Here is a 12,802-nt window from a genome sequence, read left to right as displayed (position 1 = left end):
CCCAGTCTTTAGTTGTTGACAGCGGAACATTCTGCAGTTTCTGTTAACGTCAAACAAAGCGCGAACTCCAAATCTTAAACGACAAACTTACACGACTTTATTAAAACTGAGCTCAACTCCGTAAACCCAAATCCAAATCCCCAGCCAACCCTCCATACAATGTCTAGTTCTAACCCCTAATCAAACCCTACGTCTCAAGCCAAACAATAAACCTAATCTTTAAACCAATCCATCAGCATTGTATCGAACCCTAATCCTTAAATCAAATTCTAACCTAAAAAAACTGAACCTAATTCTAATCCTAATTTAATTCTCAACACAAAACTACACTTTCTACAACTCCTAAACCGAAGCCTAACAAACTCGGAACAAGTCTATCGTTTGCACTCCTCATTTCGTCCTCCATAAATCTAGCCGAAATAATCCTAAACTCAAAAAAAATGAGGGGATAATTTACAGAAAACCCTCAACCGACTCTTAACCATATCATCTAAACAAAAGATTGCGAGTTTAATTAAGTTAGTCCCAAAATAAGTCTGGAGCATTTTTTACTGAACCCACTTCGATGGTGATGTTGTTGATTAAATGGGAATTGTGCCAAAATCAGTGTTCTTTTTCTTTTCCTTTTAAAGTGTGAATTTTGTTGGCAAATTGCAGAGTAATAGTGTTTAATTACACTGTGCATATCTAATTTATAACACTTTCTTACGTTTCAGCGACCGCACATATACTAATAACTACACAATTAATATTCGTTTTTCGTTAATGCTAACTGTTTTCTTGCAAAAGTAATATTACTTGGACCGCTTCCTTTCCACCCGATAGATAAGCGCAGCTAAATATATTGAATAAACATACTGGTTTTTAAAGTTCAAATTTACATTTTGACATCAAGCATATTTGTACGGTAGTTATACAGCGTGGTACTGCAGCAGAAGCGTGAAAATTAACGATAATGTCCATTTAACACAGTCCGGTAAAAGATTCGGTAATGTTGTCTTTCAAAATGTGCTTTGTGTTTGGAGAAAGCAGTTTAAACTGTACAGCGCGGGGGTGATGTATTGCTGTTAACAGGTTTATCGTTAAGGATGGCTGTGGAACAATTTGAAGTGATAAGTTAAAAGTATCACGAGTATTGGCACGGAGAAAAAACATATTGGCTAAAGTGAGAATTTTGCTAGTGTACAGCTACCAATATGTTAAAGTGTAATAACAGCCGTGCCTGTATAATTACAGCCAGTTTATATATGAACTCACAATATAAAATCGTTATTTCTGATCGTATTTTCAAAGCAACTTAAAACTATCAAGCTAAAATACTGGGGTATTAAAGCGGAAACGATTCCTGCTATTAAATGCACCCCTGTTCTTTTCTGTTTCCAGGCGGCGAGGGAGGAGCCGAAAGCCTCCTGCTTCACGGCCCTTTCACCAGGAAGCCTAAGCGGATTCGAACAGCGTTCTCCCCGTCCCAGCTCCTGAGACTAGAAAGAGCCTTCGAGAAAAATCACTATGTGGTGGGAGCCGAGCGAAAACAATTGGCGAGCAGCTTGTGTCTCACGGAAACGCAGGTAAGAATGCAGGAATACCTGCATCTGGCAAAGGAAACACGGGACGACTGGGAGTTGTGGCGCGGAGTGGCGAGGGGAATGTTTTTTTTAATGCAACGGTTTGCCGTGCTGTAGAAGCAATAATTCCGGAGAGTACATGCATGCTCGGTAAGGGGAAGTTTGTGGGCCTGTGAGAAAAGAGCGGGAGAGTAGGACTAATTGGATAACTCTAGTTGACGTAACACAAAAGGCCGATTGGACTCTTTCGCTCACACACACACACACACACACAGAAGAGCTGGGGGGGCGGTGGATGGTGGGGTAGGGGCTAAGAGCGGAAAAAAAATCAAAAATCGTCAGAACATTTCTGCTCGGTGGAAGATCAGAAGGAAAGGCTGAAGGAAAATATCGCGGCATTGAACTGTCCTTCAATCCGACAATATTTTGACAAAATGCTAGGCCGCCAGCTTATTGTTGTACCTGGGTTTCTGGGGCCTTCGGGATTGTGGTTCAAAAACAAGAAAATAAAAGTCCGTGAAATAGATCGGTGGTAAAGACGACTCAGGTTTTAATTAGGAAGAGAAGGCTGTATTATGTTTAACTGCGGACGCTTTTGTCTTTACAAACACGAAAGGCACATAACTAGGAGGTGGTAATAAATGGAATCTTCTGTCGGCATGCACGAGTGTTGCCGTAGAATGATTTTTTTGGTCATTATAGTGCCATCCCCATACACAGTCTGGTGTAAAATGGAAACTATCACTTTTTACTAATGTAACAGGTCACATGCTTCTAAATAAGAGCACTAGCAACAAAAATTAACAAGCAGGATTGAGTCACATCTTATTAAGAACGAATCATCAGAATCAGTCAGGGAGGAGTATTACGGAGAGGTGCAGATAGATCGAGGCTCATAGAAATATACAGTGTTGACAAAAGACACGTTAGTAATTGTCAGTTGGCTTGGCGTTTGGACAGACTGCATATGAACAAATATATGTGTTAGGATGCACTCCTTAATCTGCATCAGCTGCGATACTGCAGTGAGATCTGAATTATACCCGTAGTGCGTCAACATGATCTACCAGAGGTTAACTCGCAGAGGTGGTAATGTTTAAATGTGGTGTACAGAAGGCTTTGAAACGGGCCGACTCCTGAGGGGTGGTGAGGACAATAATATCCGTTGTGCCGAGAACTGTAGGCATAACGAATCAGAAAATTTGTTTGTATACATGTTTAAATACTTGGTTAGCAGCAATGGATGCGGTACATGTATTGGAATTCAATACACAAATTAACTTTGCCCTGAAATCCTGCATTTTATCATGCATTAGGAATTTGCTTAATTAAAGGTACCGTGCCCTGTATTGATATCGCTTTTCACTGCGTCTGGGGTGAACGAAGCTGACCAAAACATCATGACAGTTGGATTTCTATTTAAAGTTTTGATACATTATAAATCTGGGATGTAATTTTTTTCCCCTGACAACTCTTACTACAATGATAGTTAGATCGAATAGCACGCTACTTCAAGGAAACTGTTTTAAAATGGAAGGATGTGAGGTCTTCAATCCTGCAAACTGCTTAACACGGTTGTCTTTTGAAGTCAGTTTCTAAAATGCAAATCTGCGTTGGTAATTTAATCCATTAGTTACTTGATTCCAGTTGTTGCTTTAAAAGCCACGTCCCATTCACAATGAAGCAACAATAATGTCAAGCTCATCACATGTTTACGTTCTAATTGTTTATCCTTTGATAATAGAATGTCTCAAGCACATAGCAATTAGTTACTGCTCTATAAAAGTATATATCACCGACAATTAGATTCATGTGAGTGGGACCTTGTAAGTCGTTCATATAATCTGAATATATCTTTTCTTAGATATTTTACACTATTCCTAGCGGATACATGAGATGCAGGACCCACCTAATAAAACGTTTTAGAGGTTAAGTGTACAGTTACGGATATCAGGTTGACGCTGGGTAACGCGAGAAGGCCGTACACATTTTGACAGTAAAACAGAAGATTCTGGATCAGAAATTCTCAACAGTTTAGGCAGCATCTATGGAGAAAAAAATGGTTAAAATTTCCTGTCATCATTTGCGTCAGTTTAGAGAGGGTTCCAAAATAATATATTTTTTTCCACACACCAAAGTAAATGTTTGCATATGTTTTCCCGCACGGCGAGTCATACTCAGACGTATATAGCAAACACTATGGACCCATTTAGCTGAGTACGTACGGGAACAGAATGCAAATTCATAGACACAAACTGACATTTTCATAGAACTACTCTGGTACACATACACATACGAAGCCTCAAATGCAGACGCGAGAGAAACTGTCACGCAAACAGGCTTATAGACACGCACACATAAATATACATTCGTCCATACAAACAAACACACAATCAGCCTACCATTATACTTATACAGAGAGAGGGAGAGGGAGACGGGAAAGGAGAGAGAGCGGGAGAGGAAGAGGGAGCGGGGGGAGAGAGAAAGAGAGGGAGAGAGGGGGAGAGAGAGGAGAAAGAGAGAGAGAGAGGGAGAGGGAGAGAGAGATGAGAGAGAGAGAGAGAGAGAGAGAGAGGGAGAGAGAGGTGGAGGGGGGCGGAAGGAGATTAAGTTTGGTTTGCTGTTTGTCGTTTCTATACAGGGTTATAACATCCAGTCACTTTATATCCGATTCCTAATTGAATAAAATACTTTTGGAGGAATCAGATGAGCAATGCGCATGCTTAAGAGAAGTTAAATTTCTTTAAGTACGTTTATAAACATATTCAGTAAGCAAGAGAATGCATTTAATTACAGTACAATCATCAATTCAGGTTGTTATATGTGGTGTGGAATATCGGTTTAGAATTTTTATCAAATTTTCGGCCATTGCTGCCCTCGTCTTTTATAGGATAATTATTAGAGGTTCGGCCCATTTTCCTTGCTTGCACTAAACGAAACTAACTCCCAAATCATTCAATATTCATCTTGAACAAGATAACCACCGATTGGAAGAAAATCTAACCCAGGCTCTCAAACCCCTCCTAGTAAACGCTCACGCCTCCTCTTTTCCATGGCTGAACGAATCAAATACGTATCTCTCAATCGAGAATTACAAATCCAATCATTTACCCATTAGTACTTAAGATTTTGTGGGTTGACCGTAATTTTTTCCCCATTGACAGTGTCACGATTAATGGATCGCTTAAATTTTACAAAATAAGAGGGAAGAATTCGTCCTCATAGTTCTTTGAGACACGCTTTGCCCGGACGCAAGGAAATATTGATGTGATTATAGAGGTACAGGATCAAAGTCAGACATACGGAGTCCAGTGTTGCGTGGAGCAGTCAAGGAGTTGTAATGCGTCCCAGTGTCGACGGGAGAATGCTTCTGACATTTCCTTAGTCGTATTAGATTTTGCCCATTGAAATTGATCCAGCTAAGTAATGAATGAATTTGTTGCCCAAGTATAAAAGAGTCCTCCTGGCTCAGGGTACTGTATACTAGAATGAAAGCATCTAAACTATAATGGTATACTAAAACACCGGGAGACAAGATTATATTTAAATACACCGTAAATATAATGAACATTCCTACTCTCACCAATCCCACAGGCTCAAGGGCCAAAGGGAAAGGTATTGTTACTCGATGATGGAGATGCGTGCGTGCCTTCGTGTAAATTTGATTCCATTTCTGTCGTCGTTAGATTTAAATAAAAGGGAATGTCTTCGGAGTTTTGTTTTAAGAGGAATTAAGCTCCCAATACTTAATATTGTTCGGGCGTGTTAAAGCATCGATGGTTATTACATGCCTGGCCTGGTCTAGTCAAGTATTTTCTGAGCACATCTCCTAATCCCCTTTAAATGGATCGCTGTCATGTACGTACAGCCGCAGATCCAGAGACCCGACCCCCTTCTATTTGAGAAACATAAGTATGCGAAAAGTACATTTTCTCCTGTGGCCAAAATAGACAGATTATTCCAGGTTTTCGTTCACCGCAGTCAATTATTTTATTTTTGACATCTTCTCACCATGTCGACTGATTGTTGACATATCACAAAAAATGAACACATACTTCCAAACTTTCAGAGAGTATAAATTAAAAGTAAATTACACTGTGTTTCGACACTGCGATAAGATCACTGGTTTTAACAGGCACAACTATAATGTCTGTCAACATTAGTTTCAAATTGCAATGTCTATAAATGATCTGAGATCCATATTTGATCATATATTACATAAATGCAACACGACCACCGAGGAAAATATCTCAGTGAATTCACTCCTCGAAATGCAGCTGGATATTGCGTTAGTTGAGTTGAGGAGAGTTTTCTTGAGGAAAATTAGCTTTTATTTATATTCTTGGTCTTTCAATCCGATTTGTGTTTGAGGCAGGTTACGTTTTAATGATCAACTTGAATGTTTTCTGGTGGATATGGAGTTAATGGGCCAAGATAGAAACGTTGCCTGGAACTAATATACCTCCGCTTTACGGAGCCGAAGAGGATGGAAAATCTCCTCACCACTGTGTACTGTACTCCATCACCAGAGGTCATGCCAAGGGTGCTGACAAGCACTTTGCACTTCTCATCACTGACGACTAACCCGTTTACATTTCATCTGTTCCACAATACCATAATTCCAGACAACCATAAACAAAACGAGCCGCCGATGCGCCCTAGATTTGGGTAATTGTGGGGTCCGATCAATTTTAGGACAATAAAAAGTTTTCGAATCGCGTGTAAGCGCCGGGGACTCAAAGAGCTTGTCGGTGCAGTGTGAGATAAAGATTTATTCTGGAATGAAAGTAAGACGGGGATGTGGCTAATCCCCTCCACTATTCACTCGATTTAACGGTAATGTGGCCTTCTTCAAATAAAACGCCGGGGTCCCCCACAGTTCCATTTCTTTGTAACACGGGCACGAAGGAGATTGGTGGGTGTGGAGACCCTATTGATGAATGGGATGAAGCGAAGTAGTAGAAGTGAGAATGTATTTTGGGTTCGGTTTGGTGGAAAATTGTCCGATATATTTATTGTATCATTAAAATTATTTAATAGAAAATGTCTGCAGTGAATCGAATGAAGTTAAAGGGGCCGAATCAAATCTCTTGCTACTGCTCCGTTTTTCTGCTCCCTATATTAGCTTCCACTCCTTGCTGGGTTTCTGTATAATTTCATGCCCCAAACCATAGTTTGCCATCTTGCCCCGACCCATTGTCAAGGACAGGATATCCCCTGTGAGTTGTGGTTAAATTCAGCTTGTACCCGTGGATTTCAATGTGAAAACCCGTCACATCCCCTGAAAATAATAAATTCATTTTGTTTGTATCAATTCTGTGTTTCGATGTTCAACACAAAACAATCATTTTCAGCTAGAATATTCTTACAGGGAGAGTTTTATACAAACGTAACATCCCTCATAAATGTTGCAAAATCTCTTCACATATTATGAGCTCGAAGTTCTTTGAGTAAAGAAAACTAACAAGGCCAACGTGGTTTATGTCCAGCGTTATTATGCAATAGAATTCCTTAGCCCATCGATGTACAGATACAGTGGGAAATACTTTATATATCACAAGCATACACGTAACACAAACAGCGCTGGCAACCTGTTTAGTTAGTATCGCCATTAACCAGAAGAACCAGGAGGAATTCGTTGCATTGTGACAGAACTAAAAATATTTCTCCTAATTCATCCTGCTGTCATATTGGGCAATTCTCAGCCAGGATTTTTTTCTGTCTCTCTGGATTGGGGAATCTGTGCGCAAATTAAGCAGTAAAAACAAATGTTTTCCATTCGTTAAAACGTACTTGCGGGCTCCGTATGCGTGTCCAGGCAAAAGATCAACTATTTATTCTGTTTTAGGAAATCAAGTCTCCGTTTCTTTTAGTTACAGCTCGCGCTTTCCCTTTCTCCAAGCCTGTGGTTCTCCTGCAGGAGTACAGGTGTACGCGTCCCTCACATGACAATAAACCCAATTTGACAGCGGGGATTAACAGCACATTTCCTTTGCAGTATTTAAACAGACCAAATCCTGGTTATATTAACCAGAGGGAAGGACTCATCGTCTCTCAGTAGGCTGCCGATGAAATGATATTTGGATTAAGTTTTGAATGTGGCGCCATGGAGCGTAAGTAGAACCGCAGTCAGGCCGTTCTGGCAACAAACAAGCAAAGCTCTGAGAGAAGAGCGGGCGGGGTGTCATGTTCCGTTTATTTTGATATTGATTTGGAGATCAAAGCAATTGGGATTAAAACGATAAAAAGATGGGACTTCCTTCGCCAAACCGACCGCAGCCCACGACGATCTTCATCAACCCGCATTGAACTCCCTTCTTCATCTTAGATATTTACTTTTCCTGCGGAGGAGAATCGTGAATCGCCAGTACCCACTGCCAAATAAAAAATACTATCCTTACATTTCTGTTAGCGCTGCCATTTTATACATGCTTGTCTACAATGTTCATCTGATAACTCATTATTTAGATGAACTGTATGATACACCTTGTTTTGGTTATTCCAGAACATAAACATTGATATTTCCTCTGTACTCGGTTTTAAAATTCGATTAACACTATAGTTAAAACGCTAAGAATGGGGTCTTGTTTAATGTCACCCTGGCATGATAGAAGCGTATATTCGTAATCTCAGCGCATTTCCCATTCAATATTATTCTCGTGATAAGAGAACTCTACCTACGCCATGCTCCAGAATCCCAAATATTAAATACAAATGAACATTGTGAACATCGTAGGTAAAATTTAGTCAGATCGGATCCTCCTGGACTGATGTATTGGCAACTGCATTGACACTTCCATTCTCAATGTTTAAGTATTGACTAATTGCTTCCAAAGTAGCTCAGGCCCATCACCGGAGAAATGGCACGGAAAACCTTGAAATTGTCATAAATTCCGAAATCCAGCGTGGTTTCCGAAATAAAACTATCCGGTTAAGGAACACATTTTGTTTGGCTTTATAGAAATACATAATTTTTTTTATGTGCCGTTAGAGAAGTCGGGTTATGCAGAGGACAGCTGGAGAATAGCTAATATATTACCACTCTTTTGGGAAAAGATCTGGGGAGGCGTGGGTGGGGAAATTGAGCTGATGTAGATCGAGTAAGTTCACGTGAACACGGACATGACTCTAAGTATAACAAGCAAAGTCAACGTATTTGGATAACTAGGGAGATCCGAGCAGATTTCAATGAGATGAAACGGAATTCATACAAAAAAACACAATTTGGCGTTAACTCAAGCAGCAACATCACAATAAAAAAGGTTTTTGTAATTCTTCGATTTTTAGTAAATAATTTCAGTAATGATAGAAACTTTTAGACAAGTAAGTCAGAAAATGAACATAGTAGTAGTTTTATTGGTTTTTGGCAACTGGATGTGCATATCCATGTGGAGTTCACGTTTATAAATCACTTCCACCCCGAAGAGAGGCCAATCCACGTTTGCGAAGTCTAGTTGATACTTTGGGGTCACGAACTTTACGAGCGGAGAAAGTCAAGCTTCAAGAAGGAGCAGAAATAAAAACGCAGATAATTCCAGATGGAATCCTCTGTGCAACGATATCTCAAATAACGGGCAGAGTTACAAAGTCGTCACATGCGGAGTTTTAAATAGATTTGGGAGGAGAAGGAAAATGAGAAACGGGGAAGTAAGGACCAAGGATGGAATTGGAACAGGATTGATGGTCAAGATGTGATTAGTATTCCACAGGCTTTTCTTAAAAATTTCCGAACAACGACCATGCAAACATTCACCTGTCCAATTGCCTTATTGAGGACTCTGGATAAATGGTCCTCAATAACTGGATTGCTCTTGTGTAAAGCCGACACGGACTCAACCAGCGGAATGACTTTTCCCCCCCCCAGGCTGTAACCTTCTGTATTTCTACCAGGTGAACCTCGCTGTATCCAAACCACTTATTGAGGTTCCTACATTAAAAGTGTGATTACAATTCTAAAGAACTGCATTGATGGTAATGCGCTTCGCAGAGAGCAAACGTCGCTTCCTTTCTTCCTTCTAGTTGAACATATATCGTCCCCAGGTTGCGAAAAGCGCCATATAAATGCAAATCCATACAGTTCAAGGAAACTCCTGTAGATAAAATGGAAAAAAAAGCAGCGTTCATCTTGCCGGCCAATATATCAAAACATTAGACTTTGCGGGCACCTGAAGGACAATTTGATATTTATTAAAGCGGTTTGCCTCGGAATATGGAACCGATAGAGACACGGCAGGTTTAACTGGGTAACGCAAATGTAAAAGAAAATCGATAAGGGACACTTGAATTTACCGATGCCCAGCTGCAGAGACACATAATGTTCATCCTGCCCCCGTCAAAGTACGAGGACCCTGCACATGTGGACTGTTGCATATAGTTCGCTGCCGATAGAGGTAGCTGACCCCAAAAGGGCGCCGTGATCCATGAACATCGCGGGGAGAGTGAGAACTGAGGGTCGTAGCTGGAGGGAAGAAACAGTAGCCAAATGCTGGAGGAAATCAGCAGGCCAGGCAGCATCTATGGAAAAGAGTACACAGCCGAAACGTCGACTGTACTCTTTTCTATAGATGCTGCCTGGCCTGCTGAGTTCCTCTAGCATTTTGCGTGTGTTGCTTTGGATTTCCAGATTCTGCTAATTTACTCGGGTTTGAGAAGGAAGAGCAGGACGATTTACATTTAGCTTTTCAAATCAACACGACTAGTGTGTGGATATTAGAAGTCAGTGTATTGGAACTTGCACAGCTTTGAATAGCAGTCGAGAAAAAGCACGAAGATTGTTTTTCTTTAAAGAAGTGAGAGGATGGGCGGTATTTAGAATAAAGATCCCGTGCTCGTACAAACACCTGGAGGAGAAGGCAGGGAAGCAGGGAAGAGAGGGGTGGAAAATGCGGCTAATTCTGTCCATCTCTCCCTTCAGCTCAGGACACTATAGCCGGTTTCGATAAAAGTGATTGAAATAGATAGTTGTGCAAACCCAGGGTAGGTAAGTATACCACACAATACTGTTCTCCCGCATACCGTGCCGGTTTTTGGATTCTCCCAGGGTCTGGGAATATCCCCGGGCTATCCTGATTTCTATGTAATATTAAGTTAGATGGATTTTGCATCAATGTCTTGTTTCGCACGGTCTTATTCTCCAATGTCTTGTATAATTTATGTCATGTATGTTTGAATTTACGCGCCCGTGACGGTGCTGCAAGCAAGTTTTTTTATTGTACCCAGAGCTCACCGTACTTATGAGCGGCTCTAAACTCGAACTGAAATAGGATGTAGGAAAACACTTAACTATTTTCCTGCTTTTCCCACCAGGTGAAAGTCTGGTTTCAGAACAGAAGGACTAAATACAAGCGACAGAAACTGGAGGAGGAGAGCCCCGACACACAGCAGAAAAGGAAAGGGACACAGCACGTCAACAGGTGGAGAATGGCCACCAGACAGACCAGCCCGGAGGACATTGATGTGATTTCTGAAGATTAGAGGCCTCCTGGATTAAAACATTCAAATGTTTCAGTATAATTCGTGCAATGATGACTGCGAGCAGCCTGACAGATGGACTGAGGTTATTAATTTCACACGCTTAATTATACTGGCCCATTGTGGAATTACCGATTCCACTTCTGATCAAGTCACAGGGCACAAAGGTGGACTTAAAAACAAACTTCAACAGTGTGATTATAGTTTAATTAACGAGAATCTTTGTTAAGAAATCTGTTCGAGTGCAGCAAGTTGAAAGCGGATCGTCCTCGCTGAAGATGACCTTGGGATTGGAACGCTAGTCGGGATAGAGCCCACTCCGCCCCCACGCCGCTCATTGAGAATTTAATTCTTTTCAGAGGAGTTGGTAGCGTCCGGCGTCTTTGCAGGTAGAGTTACGGGGATGGTGTTTTTTTTTCACGTTTTAGGTCGGAGGATTTTTTTAAAAAAACATTAAAATACCAGCAAGGCCCGGTGTGGCCTTGCGCGCAGCCTGAACACAAGGGGATGTGTGCGAATGAGAGAAAAACTCATTTGCAAGTTTCTACGGGTTTTAAACTGAGAAAAAGATGGTCTGTAGGAGTGTAGCGCCGAGGACCTGGTGTACGTGAACGGTACCGTGTGATCCCCGTTTCTTGATGTTAATGTCTCATCTCGCCTCTCCCCATAGATCTGTTTTATAATGGTCTTTGTCAATTGTAAATAAATGTGTGTCACCACTGGCATGTCCATACTACAGAATAATAAGGAAATATTTTTTCCACAATAAAATATATTGGAAAAAAGCGTGTTTTATAAAGGTAAACAAGTTTTCTCGATAGCCAGGCGGTGGAGGGCTTTGCTGGGTCAGAGTACCACAGACCGATTGACACCTCCTGTAACATCAAACTCTGGTTTGCGGCACTCGCAATTGTCATAAAACCGTGTCAATTTTAATATTCCCTCTGGTACATTAGTGGCGCATTCACACATTCACGTAAGTGAACACACGAACACAAACGCGGAAAATTGACACGGTGGGTGGTTGTGAATCATTCGGGGAATATCCGCTATCTACAGTTTTGGAACATATTCCGATGGTCAGTGATCGTAGCGCGAAATATACTGGGATGAATGAATACAACATCTCCAATTGGGACCGAGAGAAAGGAACAGCAGAACTTGGATTGCCCTAACTAACACACATGACCAAGGCATTTTATTTTGCAGGGGAATAGGTATAAAGAGTTGAGGAGAGGTACATTGAGTCAGTCTAGAAGGCATGGCACACTTAGGCATGATGAACCTTACGGAGATGACCCGGGGAATAGAGGTATTAAGAGAGGTCAGTCACCCCATTCTAGTTCATTCACCTAAGGCGTGTTCCGCATTGTAAAGTTACATCGACGCTCAAATGATTATAATGTTTCGGAATCTAATCAAAATAGATGCTGATAACGTTTTTAATGTAAAACGTCCCACATGGTCGATGGAGCATGATCAGTGAAAGATTGTCAGGAGGCCAAAGAAGGCGACTTAACCCTTGGTGATAGGGGAAAAATGACACGTCATCTTCCGAGTGAGAAAAGGCTTCTCCAATTTTGCACGTTCTCTAGTTTCTTCATGCCATCAACTTCCCATTGTCCTCAACCCTAATGTCAGTACATTGACCTTCCTGGTTCTCATGTTACTGGGTATTGTTAAAGGTGTTCACTCCTCAGGTGCAATCTTAGCAATCCGTCAACACCTTCTCAATAAACAACTCAGAGACACTTTTCCTGCAAATT

At 41.1% G+C, this 12,802-nt stretch overlaps 1 protein-coding gene across 4 annotated transcripts in view; it reads left to right on the top strand.

Annotated features, from left to right (window-relative positions):
* Positions 1-11,774, top strand: part of emx3 (empty spiracles homeobox 3) — a 28,171-nt gene extending 16,397 nt beyond the window's left edge. For all 4 annotated transcript variants that reach the window (XM_063052764.1, XM_063052762.1, XM_063052763.1 and 1 more), the window contains 2 exons: positions 1,384-1,568; positions 10,872-11,774. In XM_063052764.1, coding sequence (XP_062908834.1) covers positions 1,384-1,568; positions 10,872-11,039 — 353 coding nt within the window. In that variant the 3' untranslated portion in view covers positions 11,040-11,774. The remainder of the gene's footprint in view (positions 1-1,383; positions 1,569-10,871) is intronic.
* The last annotated feature ends 1,028 nt before the right edge of the window (positions 11,775-12,802 follow it).

The sequence above is a fragment of the Mobula hypostoma genome, chromosome 7 (genome assembly GCF_963921235.1).
Source record: "Mobula hypostoma chromosome 7, sMobHyp1.1, whole genome shotgun sequence".
Taxonomy (NCBI): domain Eukaryota; kingdom Metazoa; phylum Chordata; class Chondrichthyes; order Myliobatiformes; family Myliobatidae; genus Mobula; species Mobula hypostoma.
Note: the sequence above shows the minus strand (reverse complement) of the source record. Positions and strands in the feature narration are given on the sequence as shown.